Raw genomic sequence first — 25,747 nt, 5'->3', positions numbered from 1 at the left:
GGTGTTTATCACTACTTTCCTCCAACGCTTTAGGATTTATAGTCTCGCTTGCTAAACTATTAGCACCTGTGAAGCAGCTCTCCTGGCTAGCGTGTTTACGACGACTGATGAGTACGGCGTTAAGCTAGTGTGTTCCCCTGAAGGCTCCGCTGCAGGACCGCGTGAAACAGTGACCCTCTGTTGGTGTTTCTCATCCTTGCTAACAAACGGAACGCTTCCCTCCGTCGAATGCCGATGTTGTCCGCGGTCCGACCCCCCCCCCGAAGCGTCCTAACCGTGCGCCTTGTCCCGTCCCCAGGTCAGGGAGTGGAGGCGGTGGATCTTTTCTGTCCTACCTGCAGGAGCAGACCGGGCCCGGCTGGATGCCCGTCACCGACCCCACCCAGGCGTGGGTGGGCACCCAGGCCAGGCCCCGGCAGGCCGTAGACAGCGTGGCGTCGGCGGTGCGGGACGTGAGGGACGCAGACCCGGTGCGCCTGTCCCAGGAGGCCCTGCTGCAGCCGGTGAGGGACATGGGCCACTCGGAGATCCTGAGGGGACACTTCAGAGGCACGCAGCCCTTTGAGAAGGGGCTGGGGTTCCCCCACCGCGTCCCGGACCTGAGGACCTGGGACGACGTGCGCCTCAGGGGCCAGGTGAGGGGACTAACTGAGAGCGCATGGCTGTAGAGCTAGAATACAAAGACCTTGATACGCTTGCTGTGACATCGGCCAATCACAGAAACACAAGGAAGAATAGCGGGACGCAACACATGAGGAATGTACTGTGATTGGTTGAATTCAAAATGGGAATATCCAACCAGATGCTCGATGATAATGCATATTGTGGCAACACAATAAGAATAGCCTTACCAGATCTGGGCTGAGTCGAGAAACACTACCATGACCGGGAAGGTTAAGTCTGGTCAAGGTCAACACATGACCGGCGTTGCCATATGTTCCTATGTTGAGCACTGAAGCCCCACCTAGCAGTCACGCTACCATGGACCTAGAAGACCCACCTCAGTTCAAACCATTTCAACTTTTACCCAGTTGTTGCTGAGTCCAATCAGATTACATTAAATAAGCAGCTGTACTTGTTTCGTGTCTTTGGACACGGGTTCGTCTTGGTCCAGAGTCACTGAACCATTTTCAGGAGCAGCAGTCATTCTGTATTTATATACCGGTCTGTCACAGAGAACTACCTCCATGCTGACTAGACTCCTACCTACTAGTGGTCTTATATTAGTAGCTGTATTCTTCCTGTTTTAAAGGTTTGTGCTTAATATTACAACATTACCGGTAGATAAGATATTTACAACAGTAATGCAAACAAATGCTCAAGCATACACACACATGCACGCACGCACACACACACACACACACACACACACACACACACACACACACACACACACACACACACACACACACACACACACACAGAAACGTACACAAACCCACCGGACCAGACCCCAACATGGGCATCAACAATCACGTCTTGCCAAATATAGCAGACCTTCTCGCTGTCCCTCTCTGTAATGGGATCCCATCCCGAGCTGTCATGTGTTCCCACCCTGGCACAACGCTCCGCACAGGACATTGCCGCTAGAAATCTCAAACAGTCACGACCCGGGGGCCATGCTGGAATTTGAGGACAGTGGGTGTCTGTAGGGTTTGCTACCCATACCCCTACCCCTAGTCTTAACCCTACACCAAACCCTACCTATAACCCGAACCCTAACCCTATCCATGAGGAAGTCTGGCTTTAGCTCGAATCACTGAGACCAATGAGATCCACTTTGCCACGACGGGGACTGGGGTTTGTGTGTACACGTGTCTGCTATTCCCATAAGCAGAGGGTGTGAGAGTGTGGTAGCAGCATCACCGCTAGCTGCAGGGCATGCAAGTGGATATAGAACATAACTGGAGTGGGAGAGCGACAAAGGTGTGAGAGAGAGAGAGAGAGAGAGAGAGAGAGAGAGAGAGAGAGAGAGAGAGAGAGAGAGAGAGAGAGAGAGAAATAGTATCCTGCTTAGGTCGGGGCTGTCTGGATTTAGTGTCATGGGCTGGCCATTCCCCCCGACCAACTGGCAGAGGGCAGGAGGGACAGCAGAGACGAGGGCCCACTCCCATGGAATAGCTGCCTCAACTGGAACTGGTGGTTGCTTTTCCACTGAACAAGGCCTGGGAGTGCACTTTATCTACCACCATCACCACTCTCACGGATATAGATGGGAAACTGAGAGGTTGAGATCCCAGCTTGCAGGTACAGACAGGCTTTGAGGGACGCGGGTGTTGCTGCTGTTGTGAAGGAGGAAGGTTGGCTTTGTTGGATTGGTGAAGAGGAAGAGAAGGGGAGACGATGTGGGCCCTGGTGACCGAGCTGCTGTTCAGCCTGGTGCTGCTGGCCTTCCTGGTGATCAGCTGCCAGAACGTCCTCCACATCGCCAGCGGGGCCGTGCGCTCCGTGCTCTCCTACGTGCACGCTCAGCTTGACCGCCAGCTGGGGGAGGGGGAGGGTGTGGCCGACGAAGAGGAGAACGTGACCACCAGGGTGGTCCGCCGGCGAGTCATCCTCAAGGTACGACGGAGAGGAGGGACCGGCCCGGGGGGAGGGAGCCCTGATCACAGTCTGACATGCACAGTCTGACAGGCACGGATCCGACGTGCACGGATCTGACAGGCACGGATCTGACGTGCACGGATCTGACATGCACAAATCTGACATGCACAGATCTGACGTGCATAGATTGGATGTTTGATGTGAAAGAGGTTTGAAAGGCATGGCGGAGGTTGGGGATGTGTTGTTTCTGTTTGTCCCAGAGGACAGGGGAGTGCAGGGTGTTTGTACGGGTCGACGTGAAGGTCTGGTCGTGGTTTGGTTCTTGACGAGTTGAGGGGCGTGTTTCTGGCAATGAGCTGATCGACCCTGCAGCCACAAAAAGACCAGGCGCTCCAAAAGGCAGCAGACGGAGCTGCTCCTGTAGCTGACCTCTGTGGTACCGTAGTGGAGAGGCACTACAGACGCCACACATATCCAGCTGGCAAATACAGGTTCAGACGTTCAAAGACGGTATTTTGTAAACTGATTGGTTTGTTAATGTGCTTGTGTGAGAGTTGTGTTTGTTTTCGTGCGGGAATGGATGCCAAACATGGCTTGGACTCTATTTCTGATACTGGTATTTAACATAGATGTTGAGATTATGGCCAAGTTTCCCCAGCTCAGTCATTCTCCTGGCATTCACTAGTTTGCTCCATGGTTCCAGCAGAGATACTAAAGCCTGACGCTGGGGGGCTTTACTCAGACTGTAAGCCCCTTTGCTGTCCTGCTGATCGTATAAATAGAGGAACGGTGTTCTGCTGAAATGTGAGCATAATAACATCATGATCTGAGCCTCATTATCCACTGTTTAATCAGGCCAACGGCACGGAGGAGAGTATTATGGGACTCCAGTGATCTCTATCGTTGGTTTAGCATGCTTCTCTGAAGCAGCCCCACGCCTCACCCCTCTGTCTACTCACCCCCATGACGGCCACACCCCCACAGGCTAGCAGGCACGGCCGCTGTGTGTAAATACGTACATTCATTGCGGGACTATTTAAAGCACTCCTCATTCCAGAGCCCTGACCTGCATTGTGTGCTGAGGCATGTTGTCTTACTTGCATCAGCTCTATAAAGCTCTATAACACACACATGTTAGCTTAGATACATCACCTCTGTATAGCTCAATAAAACACACACACACACACACACACACACACACACACACACACACACACACACACACACACACACACACACACACACACACACACACACACACACACACACACGCACGTTAGCTTACACACCTCAGCACTGTATAGCAAAATGAAACACACACACGTTAGCTTACATACATCAGCACTGTATAGCTCTATAACACACACCGACACACACACACACACACACACACACACACACACACACACACACACATGCACGTGCGCACACACACGTTATACAGACATTGGCACATGTTGAGCATCTGAACTCATGGCCCTGTGGACCTGAGTACATCCAGAGGAGGAGGCTCAGGTTCGGCCCCAAACCAGGGCCGACCGGCCTCCTGAAGCTAGCCTTCCGGATGTTCTCCGTGTCTGGGCCTGGTCACTTATTGTAGAGGCGATGTGGTCACAGCAGCCCGTAACCTGGTGTCTGTGTTGTTGTGTACAGGGCGATGAGGTGGAGGACCTCGCTGGGGAGCACGTCAGTGAGGAGCAGTTCACGGATGAACATGGAAACATCGTCACTAAGAAGGTTAGATTTCTCTTGTGTCCTGACGAGATGTCTGTGCTCATCTTCAGCCTTTATACTCTCAAGCTCACAACCTACCCTCACCTTTTTGTTATTCCATCTCTTCTTCCACTCTCTCCATGTTGCCACCTCCTTCTGCACCCCCCACTGCTCATTCTCTCCACCGGATGGGTGTGCATATGTATGTGCCTATATGTGTATGTTTATGTGTGTGTGTGTGTGTGTGTGTGTGTGTGTGTGTGTGTGTGTGTGTGTGTGTGTGTGTGTGTGTGTGTGTGTGTGTGTGTGTGTGTGTGTGTGTTTGTTTGTGTATGTGTACATGCATGTGTGTATGTGTATGTGTATGTGTTTGTGTATGTGTGTGTGTGTGTTTGTGTTCCCCTGTATGGGATCCTGTGTGTGCGTGTGTGTACCCGTATCGCACATTGCGTGGCTGCGTGTGCGTTGGTTAGATTGTGCGTAAGGTTGTGCGCCGAGGGAAGGGGTCAGGTGAGGAGGGGGGTCAGGAGGGCAGCCTGGAGGGTTCTCTGGAGGACACCAACGAGATGGAGGGCGACCTGGAGCAGCTCATGAACTACGCCGTCCTGGGTCGCGACAGCAGCAAGGTGGGCCACTGATCCACGCCCCAGCGACCCCCTCCCTGGGACACACTAACCAGGACCCCTGGTCCCCAAGGAGGCCCCCTGCTGGGACTCTGAGCACCATGTAGGACAGAGTCCCTAGCGTAGAGCGAGCCCTGAGGCTCCATGCTGCCCTCATTGTGTTTCTAATATTGTCCGTTCATCCTGTTTTTCTAAAATCATTCAAATTAAACGTCAGCCAACCTTCAGGATGGATTGATTGTGCGCTCAGGGCTCAAAGGGAAGAGCATGCGGTGAACATGGTTATAGATGTGGTAACGGTTACATAGAGATGGACGTAGAGGTTCGCTGAGTGTACCTGGGTCAAGGTGTGAATGCTGAACCTCCTTTCCAACACAACCATTAAACCCTTTTCCAACACCCCCCATGAACCCTTTTCCAAAACCACCCATAAACCCTTTTCCAACACCACCCATAAACCCTTTTCAAACACCACTCATGAACCCTTTTCCAATCTAGTTGCAGCCCCCCGTCCACCCAATTTTCAACCTCTTCACCTAATCAGTTTTATTTATTACTTTGACCTCTTGTTGGAACGACAAAAGCAGTCCCAATGGTCACTAGTCCTACAGTCTCCATGCTGGGCCTCTAATGGTGGATGGTGGACCATCTTGTTGTGATCATGAAAGCCATATCCTCTCTGATCGGAGAGCGTTTGTAACCAAACACCATCCAGAAACACTTAAGTGTTTTCAATCAGCCTGGATGGTTTCACATTGAAAAGGTTTACCAGTTTTAAGTCCAATAAAAAGCGTCCTCATGAAGTTTAGCTGGTCCACTAACTTCATCTGTCACCATTGAACAAAGACATTCTGGGCAAATACTACTGATCCCTGACTGCTTGGTCCCAGAGATGTTGCTCATGACGTTTCCCTTCTTCTCCCTCCTCCCTGTCTCTCTCTCTCCCGCCCCTCCCATCCTCTGCCTCTGTGCTCTTCTTCCTCAATTGACCCCCTCTCCCTTCCTTCCTCTTCCTCATCTGTCCCCACTCCCTTCCTCTTCCTCCTGCCAATGTGTCCTGCTTTCTTTTTCAACCCCTCCCTTCTTGCCATTTCTCTTGGTTGAATCCCCCCCCCTCCCTCCCTACCGCCCCCTCCTCCCCCAACCTAACTAACCCCCCCCCCCCCCCCCCCCCCCATCCCCTCTTCCCCTGCCTGTAGCCGGATATTATGGATGTGAAGAAAGGGGCTCAGATAGTGCAGTGTGCCACTCTGCGGCGGGTAAAGCAGTGAGGCAGACAGAGGGGCGGAGCCCTGCAGGTACCAGACCCCCCAGCCCCGCCCCGGGCAGCTGTGGACGGGGCTAGACATTTAACTCGCCTCCCGGGTTAAATGCGGCTGCTGAATGTGCCCTCGATGTGATGCTAATGGTATCATGCTAACGTGTTTTATATGTGAACTGTGTTAACTAACTCAGTCCACTAATCAGCCATAGATCTGTATCTATATATCTATATGTTATAGAAAAAACATGGTAAGGACTAATATCAATCTGCAGAAATCCACTTAGAGATAATATGCTGCTTACATTGTCAATACTGATTTAGTACTGTAGCTTGGCATTGCTATAGATTATATTGTATACTTATTGTAAACTATACTAATTAAGTATACATACATTAGACTCTGAACTCTTTCTCAATTCATTCTAGCATTGATTTATATAGCAGGCCTGTTATATGGAATCTTATAGCTGTCCCATAGAGACTTTAGTGAAGTCACAATTATAGTGTTTGTGTTTGTGTGCGTGTGTGTGTGTGTGTGTGTGTGTGTGTGTGTGTGTGTGTGTGTGTGTGTGTGTGTGTGTGTGTGTGTGTGTGTGTGTGTGTGTGTGTGTGTGTGTGTGCGTGCGTGCGTGCGTGCGTGCGTGTGTGTGTGTGTGTGTGTGTTTGAGTGAGAGACATCTATTAAAGTATAATGTATATGACCCTCAAGGTCGCTTCCTGTCCTCTCCAGATAAGAGGACAGGAAGTAAGCACTGTTTGTGCTTACAATGATAGTCACATTAATTCAAAGTTATTTAAGTACTGTCGGGCACTTTGCAATCACCAGATGACTCACATTTCGACCCACACAATGTTGAGTGTCCATCACTGAGAGGTCCAGTAACTGGTTCACACTAAGTTAGGGTTCAGTACTGTAAACATAGACAAGACTATGCAGACTTAACACATATCCCTTTAGCTTCAAGACCACTCTGTGATAATACTATCGACTGAAAACTATTTCTAATGACCATACCGGTGTAATTTACCTCTGTTTTGGAGCTTTCCCTTCCACAGTGTGGACAATGCACAGTGTTCCGGGTTATGGTTTAGTAGCCCAGATGGTGAGGGGAGAGATGGAGCTAAGGTCTGTCTCGGTGTCGCTCAGAATGGCATCAATAATGTATAGCCTAATGAATCTTAGAAGGAGCCAGCCGTTTTAGCTAATTCAACTGTTTAATTAAACATAACAGGATCAGAGTGGAAGTGGTGTGATTTCAATGTGGATATGCATGGGCTGTAGTTGGAAAAGGATGGATTGCCTTCTTCTACACCATTCCAAGGGCTCCCCCACAAGCTCCACAGTGAAGATGCTATACATAGGATGTGAGAGTTGTAAAGAGGGGAAGCAACATTTTGAAACTAAACCAAATAACCTCCCTCCCTCTCTCCCTCGATCATCTACCAATGAGAAGTGTTGCATTTCACACACCTTCTATTGAAAGGGAAGATATTTCCCAGGTCTCACAATCATTTCGTAAGGCCTGGGAAATGATCAAAGGTTGAAATTACACCGGTAAAATTATCCTGCAAGGCTGTCTGTTAACTGCAGTTTGCATGTGGTGCCTGGGCAGTTTGTTCCCCTCGGGGTTAGGGTCTGCGTGACTCGTCCTTCAGGCTGTCGTGTCTCTCTCCACACACAGGCCTCCCCACAGGATCTCCCAACCTCACCGAAACCATCCTACATAGACACATGACGGACAACGGGGGGTGGCGGAGAGACCTCCTCGGAGGAGCAGCGGACACCGACGAAACGTACACACAGCTAGCGGCCACACGACCATCAGCGCCGCCAACAGGAAGTGGATCTACTGTCGTTTTTTCTTACTTCCTTTTTTTTTTTAAAGAAACTCTAAAAAAAGAACATGGGGTTCTAGGTTAGACGCATGATTTTTTCGTACAAAAAAAAACCAAACCAAACTCAAACAAACAAAAAAAGCAACCAAAACGTGCTTCCTGTTATCTGTTCAGCATGCTGATTGCTGCTGCATGGCCTGTCTTTAGCTACCAGTAAAGAGAGATCTAGGGTGGGGGGGCCGGAGAGGACGTCTAGGCTCTTATGCCACGTAGGGTTCGTCAGACTGGCCCTTTCTCTCCATTACTCTGGGAAAAGAAAAAAATGTGTGTGAATTTGCATAATCTCTAGGCAACAGGTTTGTATCTCTCCATATTCCCGCCAGTCGGACCACATCACAGACCAGTATGCCAAACCACCACGTCCACGTCCCAGTGCTCAAAGTCCAGTACGCTACACTACCACCAAAGGAAAGCTGTGCTGTACATAACCTGGTGTTGGGATGTGTACCTCGTGTTGTTCGTGTTGTTAGGACCCTACACCATCACCATGCTGCTCTTCAGAACCTGTGGTGTTACTTTGTGTTCATCTGGCTTGTTCCAACCTAACTCTATATATATAATATATATATATATATATATATATATATATATATATATATACATACATAAGATATATACTATTATTCTATCTACATCTCCTGAACCCTATGTGCACGCGAACAAGCAGACCTCTGTTGTGTTGCTCTGTATTATTGGTCCTTTATGTTGGTGTCCGGATTAGTGATTTAAACAAGATGCCACCCTGCACCTTCTGACCGATCACGGTCTGGAAGGCACCAGTGGGCTCCACCCCCTCGCCCGTCCCTCCCCTCAGACCTCTGAGGGCAGCCTTTTGTAGTAGATGTAGCAGCAGTCTTGTCATCCCCCAACAGGGGGCAGGATTTCACTTACACTTAGTAGCTTTAATGTCTGACGTGAATCTTGACCTTACAGTAGTAGACTGCTATTAGTACTCATGGAGTGGTACAAACATATAAAGAATTTCAGCAATTACTGTTGATGTCACTTTGATGTTGGGTATAGGGGGGGAGTCCTAACGGTTATAATGTAGCTATGATGTGGTCAGGGAGCTGGACCGGGGCTTGGAGGGCCGGAGTCCAACGTGTCTGAGCGCTCGTGTTGAGCATCAATGTTTGTTTTCTTGACAGTTAAGGACAGTCAGTCGCCGATCACTGTGATGAGAAACTGTAATACTGACCCCGTTACTGTGAGCCTGGGAACCTGCTTCCTCGCCCTGGTTCTTGTCTCACTTCCAAACCTTTTAGTTCCTACTTTACTGTCCGACCTTCAGAAGCAATAAGAACTATGAGCGGATGTGTGTGCGTGTGTGTTGCTGCGTGTGATCCCATATCATATTCAAACTTAATTTTCTCTTCTAACCATAGCTATACACTTCTATTAAAAATGATGTCAACACATTACTGTTTATCTAAGGAGCCGTATTGTTTAAGGAACAGGGATAGTTTGAGTTTATCTGTATATCCCCCGTCATGCTGCCCATGGTTTTGCAACATCCCTCATCAGGAGGATGTGTCCTTAATATCATTCATGCTGAGCTCAAAAGAAGTTGAATGTTTGTTTATTTGCGTGTGCAGACGAACGTGTTTGTGTGTGCGTGACAGAGAAAGTGACACGGACACACAAGAGAAAGGTTTTTTAAGAATCACCAACTCAGTAATGCAATGAGGAGATGGATATATAGCGACTGCATAGAAATATTTTTGGAGAAGGAACTCACGACATACAAGACAGCGATCCACCCAGCATGTTTTTTTGTACATACCAGATGCTTTGGTTTTCCTACTTCATGGACCATCACCTCGTTCTAGTTGCCGCACAAATATGTAAACTCACAAGGACTCAACAACCGCACACCTTCGAGGTTTAGTTCAACTCTGCAGCCAGACATGACATAGAGGAATGTAACTTCACAACATACACGTCTGTAGAACTGCTCGATTCTCCTTTGGAAGATGACTCCTGGCACTCAGTTATTTTACACCCGTGCTTTCCCTTTCATTTGAAATATACTGATTATCTTCTATGACGAGAGAAACACAAGATTGTTTACGGAGTCATATCTACACCTAAATTGTGTTACTTTTTCTTTACTGCATCCATGGCTTCTGTTCAAAATATTCTCACTTTTTTCTCACAAGCATTTCGTGACTGAGAAATGTTTTTAAATTCTAAGTGTGAATTGGGTTTTATTTTATAGGACACTTAACAAAAGTGATAACGTTGGTGGTGCAGATTCATTAAATATATTTTTCATTTTGAAAAATACAATACAATAACAGTCAATACGGTTGAGGTGCACAGTGATGAGGAAAAGTCAACGAATAGCTTTGTAGCGGTTGAGAGCTGGATGCAACACATGTTTTTATTATTATTCTTAGGTCCTGGTTAATAGACTCTGACAGGCTCTGCTCGCCCAATAGGCCACTATGAGATGCTCCTGACTGTAAGATCTGTTGTCTCGAAGAGTGAAGGAGCATATCATCAACACTAGAACATATCAACCTCCTCGTGGTTTCATGAGTTGTAGTTCTGAACAGGAGCACCACTCCTGAAGCCAGCCCTGAAGCCAGAGAGCGTTGAGGACTGAGTGTTTCTGAGAGCAGGCTTGAGGGACGTTTAGTGATCCAACTGTTGGCTCGGTGCACTCAGCAGCCAGACTTTCAAGATGACAAGCATTACCCCTCAACACAGCAAAACCTTCCTCAATCTACCGCTGCCCCCACCCAGCTTCTTTTGCCAAATAGGAGCCTCTCAGCCGGGTGTAGGGCTGTCCGCAGGGGTCTGGAACCAGACGCTATCCAACGGGCCGGGACAGAGAAGGCCACAAGTGCACGGAGACATTGGAGCGTCAGATGTGTTCAACCAGAGGAAGAACAACCAACCAAACCTTGCACTTGTGGAATAATGAGACGAAGACATGCATCGAGTTCATGCAAAAATATTATACTGTTGCAAAAACTAGAGATCACATGTATATTCCTTTTAGAATGGATTGAAGATATTATTAACGCAATAGCATATTACTCAATACTAAGGAATGCAACTGCGCACATGCACAGAATATGTTTTTGACATAAAAGCTATATATATATGAAATATATGAAAAATCTCTATATATATATATTTACTTAGAATGCTATGCACCCTTACTTATCAACTGGGATTCTAATTATGTTATGGATGTACTTTTAGCATCATACAGCTGTAGCTACCAGGGACCTGCTCTGGGTAATGCCTGCACCCTGGGGGAATAGGGGCCTTGTGGGGATTTTAACTTGTTGGTTTGCTTTTTTTTATTGGTATGGAGAGTCAAATATGAATAAAAAAATATATATGTGAAAGCCTTTTAATCAAATAAAATTGGAAGACATCTGTTGAAAAATTTACTCTGTACACCAGCTCAACATTTGCAAAATTAATAAAGAAATCAAACAGTTATTCTCTGCTTAGCGTGTATGACTGAATGAAACTTGCAAGTGTTCCATAGTCTCTATCTGCCTCTACAATTAACTTTTGTTCATTATTGTACAACCCTTTTAATTATACAATTGAACCGAGAAATATATTTGGGAATTAGGGGTACATTGATATTTAAGATTAGCAGGTATCAGGAAAGTACAAAATACAACTATTAACAAACCTCTAACCCCGGTAGCACGTTAGCATGTTGACGGAGTTCTGCTCCAGCAGGAGGCGCAGTACTCGACCAAACCTCCGGCCACACACCGACGCAGAAGCGCAGCGGTGTGCATTTCACGCGCGTCAAAAGCCGGCCCTAGCACCGGCGCGCTACCGCACCGTTGTGATATGTTTTGAAAGAAGCAGATCAACAAACTTAGTCGGTATAGGCTACCATAACGTCATAGGCCTACCAGTTGTTTTATGAATACATATATGGCCCTGATGCCCATGATCCTCTGTTTGTGCTTACAATGATAGTCACATTACTTTAAGTACTTTGGGGCACTTTGGTTTACGGTTTAGTCACTTGACACACTTTATTTACTTTCATTGCTCATTCCTTTTGCATTGTGGAATTATTCATCTAGATTCTAGTGCATCATCAATCTCCATATGTACAGGACCTTGTATCAAGCGGTGATGTAGCCTACCAAACAGCTTTAAAAAGCACTTTTTCCGGGGCGGCGACGCTAGGGAATAGACCAGGGGCGTGAATCCTAGTTGGGCATCGCGGCGCGCTGTGTGGGCTAGTACGTGCGGAATAATGAGGGCGTTCTTTTCCCACTCAGAGAGCTCGGCCTTCCTCTTCTTTTTGACGCGCCGCTTCGGCGCCGGTGTTTGTTGGGCTTTACCCGGCCGCATGCGGATGGTGTTCTGCTCCAGCAGGAGGCGCAGTAAATCAACCAAACCTCTAACCCCGGCAACATGCTGACGGTGTTCATCTCCACTAGGGGGCGCAGTAACTCAAACAAACCTTTAACCCCGGCAGCATGCTGATGGTGTTCTGCTCCGCTAGGGGGCGCAGTAACTCAACTCCGGTTTCTCCTGGTTTCCTATTTTCGGTGAATGAAGGCGAAGGAACGTGTGCTCAGGTTCTCCGGATAACCTGACTGTGTTCTGTATTGTAATGTGACAAGTTGTGCTTCCTGTTACTGTCTGTTTGCACTTTTGAACCAACGGTATTGTATTTATCAGTATTTAGCTGCTCTTTGACGCGGACAACTCTGCGCTTTGTGTTGAAGCGACACTTGTAGACGGTTTGTTTGGTAGCTGAGGATCATTCTAGTAAACAATATGTCTGAGAGCAGCCTGAAGACCACCTCCAAGTCCATCCCCACCCGGCGGGTTGTGATCAACAGCGCGGACCACATGCCCCAGGTGGACTACTCCTCGACCCCCGGGGGGACCCTGTTCAGCACCACGCCCGGAGGTAACGAACCACTCCGAGTGAAGACATCAACCGAGTCTTCGCCGGTCTCCATGCGTTGATTCCTGTGGTGTCTGGGAGGTGGTGAACTTCCCTTGAACGGCTCGGTGTTAACTGGACCGTCCCTGCTGGGTTCATACATTGGACCAGACTGGGACAACATGGAGAATGAACTTGATATCAGTTACATCGTTCATACTTAAAATTTAATCGTAATTGCATTCGTTAAATATCGACTGCTGGTACCACTAATGCACATGGTGGTTTAACCTGTCAGTAACGAATGGTGCTATTGGCCAAACAAGGCAACGTGTGTTTGAAACAAAATAAGCCATGATTGGTCAATTCAACCTGAGGTTAACCACGGTCTTCTGTCCCGATCCCTCCCTCCTGACATTTGCTATATATATATATATATATACGCTTCCGCATGCGCACACGTACATTTGGTCACTTTACGATGGGTTTATCGGGATTCCGAATACAGAAATTTACACAATGTGATTTAATCATGAACCAATAACATAATTAAATAATTACGTAATAATATAACATAATTATTGCCGTGTGCATATGTGATTTGATTTTTTTTAGATATTTTCGGCGTCTTTTAGTCATTTTTGATTTTTTTTCTTTTATGCAAACCATCCAGTCAGTCTTTACCGTCCATTAAATGGATGACAGTAGCTGACAATGTGAAGGGAGGCTACCCTACTTTTTATGGTTTCTCATTTCAAACGTCTGGCCCCACAATGACCCCAGGGGGGCTGGACTGTTTTCATTAATCGCTGCTGACCCAACCTCATCTTTCCATCGAGGAAGCCGTATAACCCTTCCCGTGAGTTGGTTATAGTGTTATAGTTTGGTTTTCTAAAGTTAGGAAATGATGAGTCCTGCAGGAAGTCAGTGTCTCTCATCTGTAAGGTGTGTTGTTGATATTGATGGTGTGTGCAGGAGGGAGACTGTTAGCCTCTGAATCAGGATCCTCCAATTCCATCAACCGGGAAATGATGTATGTCTAATATTAATGGTGATAATATTGGAGAATTCTAGCCTATATGTGTTTTATAGTAATTATTATTGGTTATATTAACTATTCCTTTTAAACGGGAAACGCCATGAAAATTAACACAGGATGAAACGCAATGCATGAACACCAGAAAGGATTGCATTTGCTAACCCAACGTTTGCATCTCCCCTGCTCACCCCAAAGGCACCAGGATAATCTACGATCGCAAGTTCCTGTTGGAGCGCCGCAGCTCCCCGGTGGCTAGGACCCCACCCCGGGGTCTGCCCGACATTCCAGGGGTGACCAGCCCCCCTGTTAAAGACAAGGCCCCGAACGGAGAACCTCTCAATAACAACGTCATCAAGACACCTGACAGCAAGGCTGCTGGTGAGTGTTAACGCACGTACTCACCGCACGCACACACGCAGATGATGAAGATGGTTTGTTTGTTTGTTTGTTTAAGTATGCGTCCCAGGACAAGAGGTAGGTTATCAGATGAACTTCCTGGTTTGGATAGTTAGTAAATACAGCGAGTTGACTCTGCCAGTTTTCTGCCATTTCTAAACTGAACTACAATCTGCTGCCCGCTCTCCTCCAGGGGATGATGCCCAGTTTGAGATGGACATCTAGTGGCCCCTGGAGGGGACCCTGAAGAGGCCCCTACGGAGCCAGGCGACCCTCTGGATCCTGACGGGCCCCTGCCCTCCTCTCCTGCCGAGGCGGGGCCTTCAGCTCGGTTCCTCAGGGCCTCCGTGAGCCCGCAGCCTGGTGCTGGACGGACCGCTTCCTCTGGTCACATGGAACGCAAACCTAGGACCTATCATTCAAGCCTGTTTACTGGCCACACACTTATCTATGGTCCAATTTAAATAACACGTCAGATGACAGATTTATTTTTTCATTCCAACTGATTTAGGCACTTTTGAACCTTGCCAGTTGTGACCGGAATATCATTTGTTGATCAGGCTGTTTAAAGACTTGTTCACATACAGAGACTGTATCGGCTGCTTTGGTTGATGACATGAACAGGAAAATCACATGGAGTTAGGGTGAGAAAGCATTAAAGGCAAACAAAACTTACCTTGTCCCTTGTGTCAATTTCATCAAGATTAATTTGACTTACAATCATTAAACCTTTCCGACATGCATCTCCTCACAGTGAACAAATCTGCCTCAAGAACCTGGGACTTCCCCCTGGATATATTTTCTGCTATTTAAAATTGTGTTAAAACACTTATTTTCCTAAGGATCCTAGGTTTTTTTACTCAGACAAATTTCCTTTAGCACTATATGTCTTCATTGTCTTTAATCTGCCTTCAATCTGACATAAAGGGAAGTCTGTACAATAAAATATACAACAAAACACATACACACAAATGACACACAACACCCGCATAGAAAGTGAACCTATGACATTGACCTATGGACAGATTAAAATAATAGATTATTTAATCACTTGCTGGTCAATAATCAGTAATCTTTAAAACACCAGGGGTCTGGCCCAAAGACCTCTGCTCTGATAACTAGTCAGTGGCCCTTTATGGTAAGAGGTCAATACACACACACACACACACACACACACACACACACACACACACACACACACACACACACACACACACACAGTTAAAAGGCCTCTCACTTCCTCTAACAGCAGTTGTCATGATGACTGTCATGTCCTCAGTACATGTCATATATCACCGGGTAGAAAACAAAAGGTCTGCAGAGGGCCTGATCACTCAGAGGGTAATAGAGGGTGAACAGTGGACTGAAGAAGAGGATCCAATGGTTGTAGAGTCTCAATACACGCATTGGATGTGTTTGAAGTACGTCTCTTTCCCTAGTACTATAACCCCCCCCCAGAGTCTAATTGGAGGATTTACCAACGCATTGAATGAGCGTTCAACATTCCTAAATCACAGAGGAGGCTTCGGCTTAAAACAAGCGACTACTCTTATGAAAACAGAAACCAGACAATTCTAAAACCGGGCTTGGTTCTGTCCATTACTTTCTTGAAGAACAGGAATTTCTGAATCCATTTAAGGGTAAAGTCATTGATATGAATCCACCTGCTAATGAAGCTATTCACATAAATATGGAGGAGATTAGCCTATCAATCATTTAACAACACTTAGCAGTTATGTTCAAATAGACAAGAAATAGAGGGATTCTCTATAAAGTGACTTACTAGCATATCCTCAAGGGTGAGAGAGAAGAGTTATCCAGTGTATGTGTAATATGGAGGATTTTACACACTATCTACTGGTTGGAAAGGTCAGACCCTGCAAATGTCCCCACAAGGACAACTATCAAATAAGTGGAGCAACAAATATGCCTTATCCATCATCAAATATCTACCCTGTAATGTACTACACCAAGTTAACTTCTTTTGTAATTCAACTTTAGCAAGGAAGTGTGTGCGTTCATATGTGTATTGGAGTCATAAGGCTAAGATGACCCCCCCCCCCCCCCCAGTAGCCGTGCGTTCGAAGTGTGCAGACATTTAATCTTCTCTCTGCCTTATGGCATTCTGCAGGAGCCTGGGCCTGACATCCCCCCCCCCCCCTCCCCACCATGACACCTCTGTTTCCTGCATCCCCCCACCCCCCTAAAACAAACAAGGCTACTGTTCTTCAGCCTCCTCAACGATGACCTCTTGTTGGTTCCTCATGGCCGTTTGATCTCACCAAACACAGACCCCCTCCCTGTTGTCTAATGATGGGTCTGTGATGGCCCTCCTCAACCGAGATGTGGATTAGAGGTGAAGAGGGCAGATAAACGCTGACCTTCTCACAGCCATGACTGTTTCTTCACTAGATGTTCACAATGCAAGCTGCGTTGTCCAATTAAAAGTGTTTCTTTTGTTTAAAGTTAGTTATTAAAATTATTCTACCATATGTTATATATAAATACATCTTAATAGAAGCAATACAAAAAAGTATGATATTTGGTTTCATTTATTCATTTTTTATCCAATTGTTTGTACAAAAATATACATTCACACATATTATAAATATTACAAAAAATGACAGAGAAAACTGAAACAGTATGATATAGCACCCAGTTTTATATTTATATATTTATATATATCCTTTTTATTTACAAAGATGATCATGGTCGTTGCATTACATGAGTTTAATCTGCTGCTCATCCGCCCCTGAGGATCTCTTGAGGTCTCAGTGACAGCCGCACCCCTCCACCATCATGTCCTCGTGGCGTTGGGGGTCTCAGTGACAGCCACACTCCTCCACCATCATGTCCTCGTGGCGTTGGGGGTCTCAGTGACAGCCACACTCCTCCACCATCATGTCCTCGTGGTGCCGAAGAACCACGTCGTCGTCCTCGTAGTACAGCATGGAGAGCGGGGCGAGGCGCGTGGCCACGCAGGACGGGCAGGACACGCGCTCAGGCTGGTGGAGCCGCAGGAGACTCTGTGACAGGACCAACATGTCAGCAACATGGACAACATGAGGCTCTGTGATAGGACCAACATGTCAGCAACATGGACAACATGAGGCTCTGGGACAGGACTAACATGTCAGCGACATGGACAACATGAGACTCTGTGACAGGACCAACATGTCAGCAACATGGACAACATGAGGCTCTGTGACAGGACCAACATGTCAGCAACATGGACAACATGAGGCTCTGTGATAGGACCAACATGTCAGCAACATGGACAACATGAGGCTCTGGGACAGGACCAACATGTCAGCAACATGGACAACATGAGTCTCTGGGACAGGACTAACATGTCAGCGACATGGACAACATGAGGCTCTGGGACAGGACCAACATGTCAGCAACATGGACAACATGAGTCTCTGGGACAGGACTAACATGTCAGCGACATGGACAACATGAGGCTCTGGGACAGGACCAACATGTCAGCAACATGGGCAACATGAGCCTCTGGGACAGGACCAACATGTCAGCAACATGGGCAACATGAGGCTCTGGGACAGGACCAACATGTCAGCAACATGGACAACATGAGGCTCTGGGACAGGACCAACATGTCAGCAACATGGACAACATGAGGCTCTGGGACAGGACCAAGACGGCAGGAGGCTTACCTGCATGTAGGCGTGGTTGGTGGGCTGCAGGGATTCGTCCAGGGGAGTGGGGCACAACCCCTCACAGCGGTAGGCGTTGTAGCGCTTGGGGTGAACGATCCACTCGTCCCAGCCGATCTGCTCGAAGTCCACCATCATGTCCACCCTTCGGCACAGCGCCCCCCCGCCGGCCTCTTGGGGGGCCGCTGTCGCTGCCGCCTCGTGGTCCGCCAGGCGGATCCGGTCCATGCGGTTCCTCTTGTGGCGCCGGGCCTGCCCCCGGGCCGCGCCCACGTACTTGGAGCGGTCCACGGCCCGGATTAGGCTGCGGACGCCGCTGCCCTCGGGGGGCGGCTGGTGGGTGGAGTAGACGACCATCATGACGCGGCCCGCGGCCGGGTGACGCTTCTGCCCACGTCTCCCTCCTCGTGTTCCGCTGGCTTCTGCCTCCTCCTCCTGGGCCCCACTCCCGTCCTCAGCCCCGGGGGGCAGGACCCCGGCTGAGGCCCCTGCGGGCCGGTCGCCCTGACGAAGCCAGAGCGTCAGCAGGGAGGTCACGTCGAACACCCTCCAGGAGGAATGCAGTGTGCTGTTGGGAGAGGCGACGAAGCTGCCCAGGTGGAGCCCCTCCCCCCGGGGACAAGGTCTGGAGAGGGGGCCCGCGGAGCAGCTCTGCCTGGGGGAGTGATAGACGTCCACGGTGACGCGGGGCGAGGCCGAGAACGCTGGCAGCCGGACACGGAGCTCCGCCGACTGCACCGGGTCACCGGCGGTGACCGAGGACATGTCAAAGGTGATGGTCCATCTGTCCCCCACCTGGAAGCAGCCTGGAACAAGACAGGAACGTGAATGGAAGGTTCCGGCTGACTGTGCTTCCACCATGGCGGCTCAAAGAACTCTTAATGTTAACCCTCATTAACAAGTTAAATCGTTCTGCTCACATCCCACCTTAGCCTGGAGGAGCAGAGTTTTGAACCCTCAACCCGTCCAGTTGCCAGACCACTCCTTCTCCCTCCGGAGCTGTCACTTCTAGACAAGTGTGGACAAATGTCAGTCAGGGTGGTGGGAGGCTCAGGGCAGGATGTGTACTCAACCCCCCCACGCTAAGACGTCTGAGCAGCTAATACACACACCCCGTCACATAAAACAGGGATGGCCCTTCAAAGTGGAATAAGCACTTTGACGCTCGAGGGCAGCAGAGAGGAACGGGTCAGATAAGAGAGATAAGAGCTCAGAACTAAAGCAGGAGTGAAGGATGGAGAGGATCTGGGGTGAAACCCCCTGATCACGGACCAATGTACCCCGAGTCCTCACTGCTCCATACAGAGGATCAAATAAAAGGATTCCAAGTAGCAATGTGTACGTCCAACTAATGAAAGCAGGGAGCAATGTCAAACAGTACACCCTTGCATAACACTGATACTATTTTAAGTAGTATGAAAATACCTAGAAAAATAAAAAACATAAAGAAGCCAAACAAACATGAGCTCACCCTGTGCCATCAGACTCAGGACGGAGTCAGACTGGGAGGACGGCCGGTCCCCGCCGGTCCCCGGAGCGCCTCCAGCCCCGGGCGCCGCCGTGGGGTCCCCCGTCTGGAAGGAGCGGTACAGCTGCATCATGTACAGAGGGTACGGGACACGGCGGGATGACGAGAGGATCCCGGGTCCCGGGCTGGGGCTGGGGCTGGCGCGGTCGATCCCCTGGGGCAGGGAGAGGGCTCCGGGGCAGAGGGCCAGGAGCGCTCCCGACAAACACAGTAACGCAACCTCCATCTCAGCGGAGACAAGAAGTGAACTAGGAGAAATAGGTAGGGTATTGAAGGAGCCTGGAGAGGCAGAGTGCTGCTGTTTCTCCAGGAGTCTGGGTGTGGAGTGGTGCTGTCAGCAGAGGGATTCCCAGACAGGCCTCTTTATAGGGGACAGCTGCCCTTTGATGACCCCCTGACCATCCCATCTGAAGGGCTCTGCTCCTCACAACAGATCAGAGGGGCGGATACAACATCTAGCCAAGGTCATTGTCCCGTCAAACCGGCTGCCTTCTGCATCCATTTTATTGGAGTACTGGATTCTTTGATTTATTTGATCATTTACATTTTTCATGAGGCAGAAAAACTATTAAAAAAAATATGACATTCAAGAGGACCAATATTGGAATACAAATGTTTTATTGAAGGTTATTCACAGGATTATGGTTTTCTCCCTTGGGGTTCGATTGGTTTACTAGATTAAAAACTGTAACTTATTTTGCGTAACAATATTCTGCATTCAAATATAGTACAACCTTAGAAAAATCCTTTCTGTTGTCTTTCAAAAGTAAAAACTATTAAATTCATTGTTAAAAGCTGCTTCTACAGCAACTTTGGAGGTATGTATGGTCCCAAACGGTTTATAGCAAATGATACAAACAGCACATACTAAACAAGAAAACACATTTTCTATCAGATCCATGCCCTTAATGATGAGCTCTAAATGGTAACAACTGGTCCTTATTGGTATAGAGTGTAGTGGCTGGATCAGAAATCTTCTTTCATAACCCACTGAAGAAGTCCTTCACCTGTGTACCGAAAACCAGACAATCAGGATCTCAAAAGAGCACATTAACATAAAAGAATCTCGCTCAAATGAACTCAAAGTTGAATCATGAATCATTGAATCATGTCTGTTCATGCAAAAGTCAGTTTAATGTAAGAACTTTTCAAACAGTATCGCCTGCTGGTTAAACAGGGAACTGAGATTTATGCACATAGATTACCTACCTTTACTATGAATTCATCTCTCACAGTTTGATCACTCAGAAACTCCACACTGGCATCCAATTCCAGTACTGGTACATGTTTTAACTTCTCAAAATGTAACCTAAAAGACAGAGACAAAACGCTATTAGATCATGAATATTTACGTTGTTATATCATCATTATTTCTACTGGACATCAAGCACAATCAATGGTAAAGGCTGTGAGGGCAAAGGAGGACTTTAGCAGTTATGTGGTCTATATTCCCCACCTCTGATATTAGCAAAATAATGTTAGCTACAAGTACCTTAAGGGATTATGAATATTTAATGTTGTATTTATAACAAATTATCTATTACAATAACCAGAGTTTCCGCGAGTGCGTTGCATGCGCTCAACATCTAGTTGTAATCAAACCCATAGTAATAATGTGGAAACCCCTGTCGATAATCTAACAAATTTCTGAGCGCATAATATAATAACATTTTGCCCATAATGTTACAACGTATAACATTTTGGTTCACCTATTACGTAATGAAGCAAGCATAATCATTTTCTACCTCTAAGCCGTTTTCACACTTTTTTGCCGCATTTGTAGATCAGTAGATTCTACATGAGGGTGATTCACACTTAATGCTTTATATGCCGACATCAATGTCGTTTAGACATCAGTAGAATCAACGGGGGTTTAGGGGGCTGGGCTAGGGGCGGGATATGACATAGGGTCTAAGTTCACAAGAGGCGGGATAATATGGCCGCTGTCACTGTAGTTTGTTTGATTTGACCATAGACAAAATGGAGGCAGAACGGGCAGAACTCGTTAAATGTTGCTAAAATTATGCATCATATATTCCGTTGATTCCACAAAATCCGAAGCATTGATCAATGAAAGATTGGAGAACGAGTTAGAGACAAATAGAAGAAACGACGAGTAAGAAAGGCGTCGCGAACGACTGGGTTACTACCAGAGAAAGAGAGTTTATATTTTTGCTTAATTTCATATATCTAACACTTGGACAAATGTAGTTGATTTCTGTGTTTAACTGAGAAAACAGGAAGTGGAAGGACGGGACCCTATAATGTTCAGCTGACTGTTGTCAGTAATAATAATTAAAAAAACATTTTCTCACGTGCAGCTGTGCACGTGTATATTTTAACCATTCAGCCAACACAAGCCAACAGGCTGATCATCTTTTAGGGGGCCACTCAATGACAAGCAGAAGCGTCAACACGCCCACTGAAGTGGTGTGAGAAATACCGACTTTCTACTCCTCATTCACATATAAGGTAATTTACATTCCTTACGGCGAAAATACTACCTCAGGGGTAGTATTATTCAAGAGATTTTCAAGGTACAAATGTCAGGATATGTTGTTCACACATACGGCCCATCAGGAGAATATCAGGACTTCAATTTGTCAATTTATGGGTAACAGGGGTAATTGACCCCACTCACTGCACACTCCCTGAGCCCCCCTCCTGCCCCCCCCCACTCACTGCACACTCCCTGAGCCCCCCTCCTGCCCCCCCCACTCACTGCACACTCCCTGAGCCCCCCTCCTGCCCCCCCCCACTGCTCACTGCACACTCCCTGAGCCCCCCTCCGGCCCCCCACTCACTGCGCTCCCTGAGCCCCCCTCCGGCCCCCCACTCACTGCGCTCCCTGAGCCCCCCTCCGGCCCCCCACTCACTGCGCTCCCTGAGCCCCCCTCCTGCCCCCCCCCACTCACTGCGTGCTGCGCTCCCTGAGCCCCCCTCCTGCCCCCCACTCACTGCGCTCCCTGAGCCCCCCTCCTGCCCCCCCCCACTCACTGCTCACTGCGCTCCCTGTGCCCCCCTCCGGCCCCCCACTCACTGCTCACTGCGCTCCCTGAGCCCCCCTCCTGCCCCCCACTCACTGCTCACTGCGCTCCCTGAGCCCCCCTCCTGCCCCCCACTCACTGCGCTCCCTGAGCCCCCCTCCTGCCCCCCCCCACTCACTGCTCACTGCGCTCCCTGTGCCCCCCTCCGGCCCCCCACTCACTGCTCACTGCGCTCCCTGAGCCCCCCTCCTGCCCCCCACTCACTGCGCGCTGCGCTCCCTGAGCCCCCCTCCGGCCCCCCACTCACTGCTCACTGCGCTCCCTGAGCCCCCCTCCGACCCCCCACTCACTGCTCACTGCGCTCCCTGAGCCCCCCTCCTGCCCCCCACTCACTGCGCGCTGCGCTCCCTGAGCCCCCCTCCGGCCCCCCACTCACTGCGCACTGCGCTCCCTGAGCCCCCCTCCGGCCCCCCACTCACTGCTCACTGCGCTCCCTGAGCCCCCCTCCTGCCCCCCACTCACTGCGCGCTGCGCTCCCTGAGCCCCCCTCCGGCCCCCCACTCACTGCGCGCTGCGCTCCCTGAGCCCCCCTCCGGCCCCCCACTCACTGCTCACTGCGCTCCCTGAGCCCCCCTCCTGCCCCCCACTCACTGCGTGCGGCGCTCCCTGAGCCCCCCTCCGGCCCCCCACTCACTGCGTGCTGCGCTCCCTGAGCCACCTCTCGTGCTGCATGTGGAGCTTCTGCAGGTAGTCCAGCTCCACGCCGCCCTCCTCCGGCCGCCCGCGGCGGCCCAGACGCTCCATGCACTTCTGCGGTACGGAAACGATATGACCGTCACATCCCAGGACTCGGGGAGCGGTCAGTGGAGTTAAACCCTCCATGGGCAGATTTGAACTAGAAGGATGAACCGTCTTAGCACTAGCTGCAAGCCTGAGGCAAAAAGTACTAGTAGTGCTCTGTCATCTCTGAATGGCGGTGTCAATGTGGGGCACAAACTAGTGCCATTCTGCCGGCTGGGAGCTGAGTGGGAGATGATGAGATGATGATGATGAAGCCGCAGCACATTGTTGTTAAAGGTGACATGTTATACCAGGGTGATTAGTAATAGGATGTGAATTAATTCATATGACATTATTGAAATGTCCAGGTCATTTTAAGCTATGAGATTGTTGAAATGTTACGTATTTAACAACAATATTTTTATATGTTGAACTTGTCTAGTGTCACGTCGACAATATTGTAGAATAGATTAGTGATAATATCTTCCCTCAAACATATAATATAAAGATATATTTGAAATGTCATTGCTTTGGCTGGCAGAATACAAAGTTTTTCGACTATTCAATTTAATTAACAACAGATGCAATTCTTAAAAATTACATTTTGATTGATATGTTGATGTATTGATATTGATATATACCTGAGGGGAGGCTTTGAGGTAAATGATGCCCTCGAGCTCCAACTGGGGGCCAAACTGCTCCACTAAGAAGGTGTGCCAGTCCTGGTAGACCGCCCACTCAGCTGGGTTTATACAGTCAAGTTCAAAACTGTTCAGGGCAAAGATGTACCTAGGAGGGGAAAGAGTCCATTAAGAAAACGTTTGGCAGAGAAGTGAACATTTTAATGGCATCAATAATCATACACAACATTGAAGAGGTCTGTTGTGTTCATTCAGTAGTTACACAATACAACAAGGGTCATCAATTACAGATGAAATAACATCAGTTATTGCAGTGATACGCATGAATTATGGTAATAGTAGTCTTAAGACAAACAGACATCACAAACTGTTTCTCCACTCTAATACCCATGACTCATAAATGCAGCAGATCAATAATTAGTGTTACAAGCAAGCAACCACTGGTTTGTCCTATGACGACAACTGTGTGAAGTTTCCCTTTACGCACCGGTCACTGTAAACAGAACGCTCAAACACCTGGACTGGGGTTCCCTTTGAGCTGAGCAGGTGGGGCGGTGGAGGCTGCAGCTGGGTCTTCATGCGGCTCATGCAGGAGTAGGTCTGGAAGGTGTAGGACCAGCGCTGGGGGTCTTCGTACATCATCTGGAGCAGGTTACCTACGGTCTGCTGTGGAGCCCCGGACCCCTGATGGTGACATGATGGCTGATTAACTTGTAAATACGGGGATAGGGATTAACTGAAAATGGTTGGCAGATATACCTCGGAAGGTCTGCTTTCGATGCTTTGCCACTTGCTGACCGGTTCTTGAACGACCTCCCAGTCTGAGCTGGCGGACTGAAGCAGCTTGGCAAAGGTGGACTTTCCTACAGCTAGTCCACAAAATATCAATCACACGGGAGCATTTACATATCATAAGGCATAGTATTTTAAATAACGTACATCCATTCTAAATGATGGGTTTGCCTTATGTTATGTTAGATAAATGTACATGAATTGTACCGATGTTGCCCTCGATAGACACTCTCCTGACCCGAGCTCTCCCATCTGGTCTCGGTCCTGGTCCGGTACTTTGAAGGCCTCTTGCTGGACCAGAGGAGCTCGGTCCTGGGGCAGCACTCATGCTCTTTAAAGCCAACGGATAATGGGTGGATTTGCCCACCAGACTCGGGCACAGAACTCTGCTAAATGATAAATATGAGGAAAACATTTCAAAAGGACTGTTTACATGACAGTTAGCAGTTAGCAATTTAAGCTATTTTTAAAAGAGCATGTAGGAAGACGAACATCACGAGAATCTGACAACAAGTAATACTAATTATAACATGCGTCCAAAGCTCATGTTTGGACCATGATCATGACAGGAAGCTAATGAACCGGAACCACAACATGGCCCAGCAGGATGAGTCCGGAAGCACTCGTCCTGCTGGGCCGTGTTATGGAAAAATATTTTCTAAGTAAAATTCCCCTTTAGCGTTCGGTACTTAACCTTATAACCTTATATATATTATAAATATCTCATGTGACTGTTTGTTAAATTTAAGCAACCAAGCGAAAGTACTATCTCAATGGTATTTATATTATCTGTTGATTGTCAATACTACACATTGTCAATACTACACACACTAAATTAAAGGTATACCAAATAAAGTCCTTCATTCACCTTTAATGAAACCGCAGATCCGGAGCCTTGGAGGTCTGAGAGATCCAAGAGGTCTGGGAAGTCTGAAGTGGTCCCAGTAAGTAGTAACAGGCATAATAATATATATAGATAAAC

At 48.2% G+C, this 25,747-nt stretch overlaps 4 protein-coding genes across 21 annotated transcripts in view; 2 read left to right on the top strand and 2 right to left on the bottom strand.

Annotated features, from left to right (window-relative positions):
• The window catches only part of ank1a (ankyrin 1, erythrocytic a), a 95,536-nt gene extending 84,037 nt beyond the window's left edge, over positions 1-11,499 (top strand). For 9 of the 15 annotated variants that reach the window (XM_030358438.1, XM_030358445.1, XM_030358441.1 and 6 more), the window contains 5 exons: positions 299-635; positions 4,198-4,281; positions 4,731-4,883; positions 6,080-6,178; positions 7,827-11,499. In XM_030358438.1, the coding sequence (XP_030214298.1) occupies positions 299-635; positions 4,198-4,281; positions 4,731-4,883; positions 6,080-6,151 (646 nt within the window). In that variant the 3' untranslated portion in view covers positions 6,152-6,178; positions 7,827-11,499. Of the gene's footprint in view, positions 1-298; positions 636-1,981; positions 2,563-4,197; positions 4,282-4,730; positions 4,884-6,079; positions 6,179-7,826 lie in introns of those variants that run through there. The other 6 variants (XM_030358451.1, XM_030358449.1, XM_030358440.1 and 3 more) reach the window with 6 other exon arrangements.
• Positions 11,500-12,551: 1,052 nt separating this feature from the next.
• Positions 12,552-15,038, top strand: LOC115545382 (eukaryotic translation initiation factor 4E-binding protein 1). The gene is made up of 3 exons (XM_030358482.1): positions 12,552-12,952; positions 14,163-14,345; positions 14,557-15,038. The coding sequence occupies exons 1-3, from the start codon at positions 12,817-12,819 to the stop codon at positions 14,586-14,588; spliced, it is 351 nt and encodes a 116-aa protein (XP_030214342.1). The 5' UTR covers positions 12,552-12,816; the 3' UTR covers positions 14,589-15,038.
• A 1,872-nt stretch (positions 15,039-16,910) lies between these two features.
• On the bottom strand, positions 16,911-19,498 carry spaw (southpaw). Its single transcript, XM_030358470.1, has 2 exons — positions 18,038-19,498; positions 16,911-17,389 (listed from the first exon to the last, which is right to left on the bottom strand). Exons 1-2 carry the CDS (start codon positions 18,896-18,898, stop codon positions 17,237-17,239), a joined length of 1,014 nt encoding a protein of 337 aa, XP_030214330.1. The 5' UTR covers positions 18,899-19,498; the 3' UTR covers positions 16,911-17,236.
• A 666-nt stretch (positions 19,499-20,164) lies between these two features.
• Positions 20,165-25,358, bottom strand: LOC115545380 (deoxycytidine kinase). Of its 4 annotated transcripts, XM_030358472.1 has the most exons (8): positions 25,258-25,332; positions 24,973-25,151; positions 24,733-24,842; positions 24,461-24,657; positions 23,974-24,121; positions 23,247-23,362; positions 20,775-20,874; positions 20,165-20,572 (listed from the first exon to the last, which is right to left on the bottom strand). In XM_030358472.1, the coding sequence occupies exons 2-8, from the start codon at positions 25,091-25,093 to the stop codon at positions 20,546-20,548; spliced, it is 819 nt and encodes a 272-aa protein (XP_030214332.1). In that variant the 5' UTR covers positions 25,094-25,151; positions 25,258-25,332; the 3' UTR covers positions 20,165-20,545. The 4 variants fall into 4 exon arrangements, with proteins under 4 accessions (XP_030214332.1, XP_030214331.1, XP_030214333.1 ...); XM_030358471.1 differs by having other exon boundaries at positions 24,973-25,358; XM_030358473.1 differs by lacking the exons at positions 20,165-20,572; positions 20,775-20,874; positions 23,247-23,362 and adding an exon at positions 23,373-23,447 and having other exon boundaries at positions 24,973-25,358.
• Between the last annotated feature and the right edge of the window lie 389 nt (positions 25,359-25,747).

This window comes from Gadus morhua, chromosome 6 (genome assembly GCF_902167405.1).
Source record: "Gadus morhua chromosome 6, gadMor3.0, whole genome shotgun sequence".
Lineage (NCBI taxonomy): Eukaryota > Metazoa > Chordata > Actinopteri > Gadiformes > Gadidae > Gadus > Gadus morhua.
Note: the sequence above shows the minus strand (reverse complement) of the source record. Positions and strands in the feature narration are given on the sequence as shown.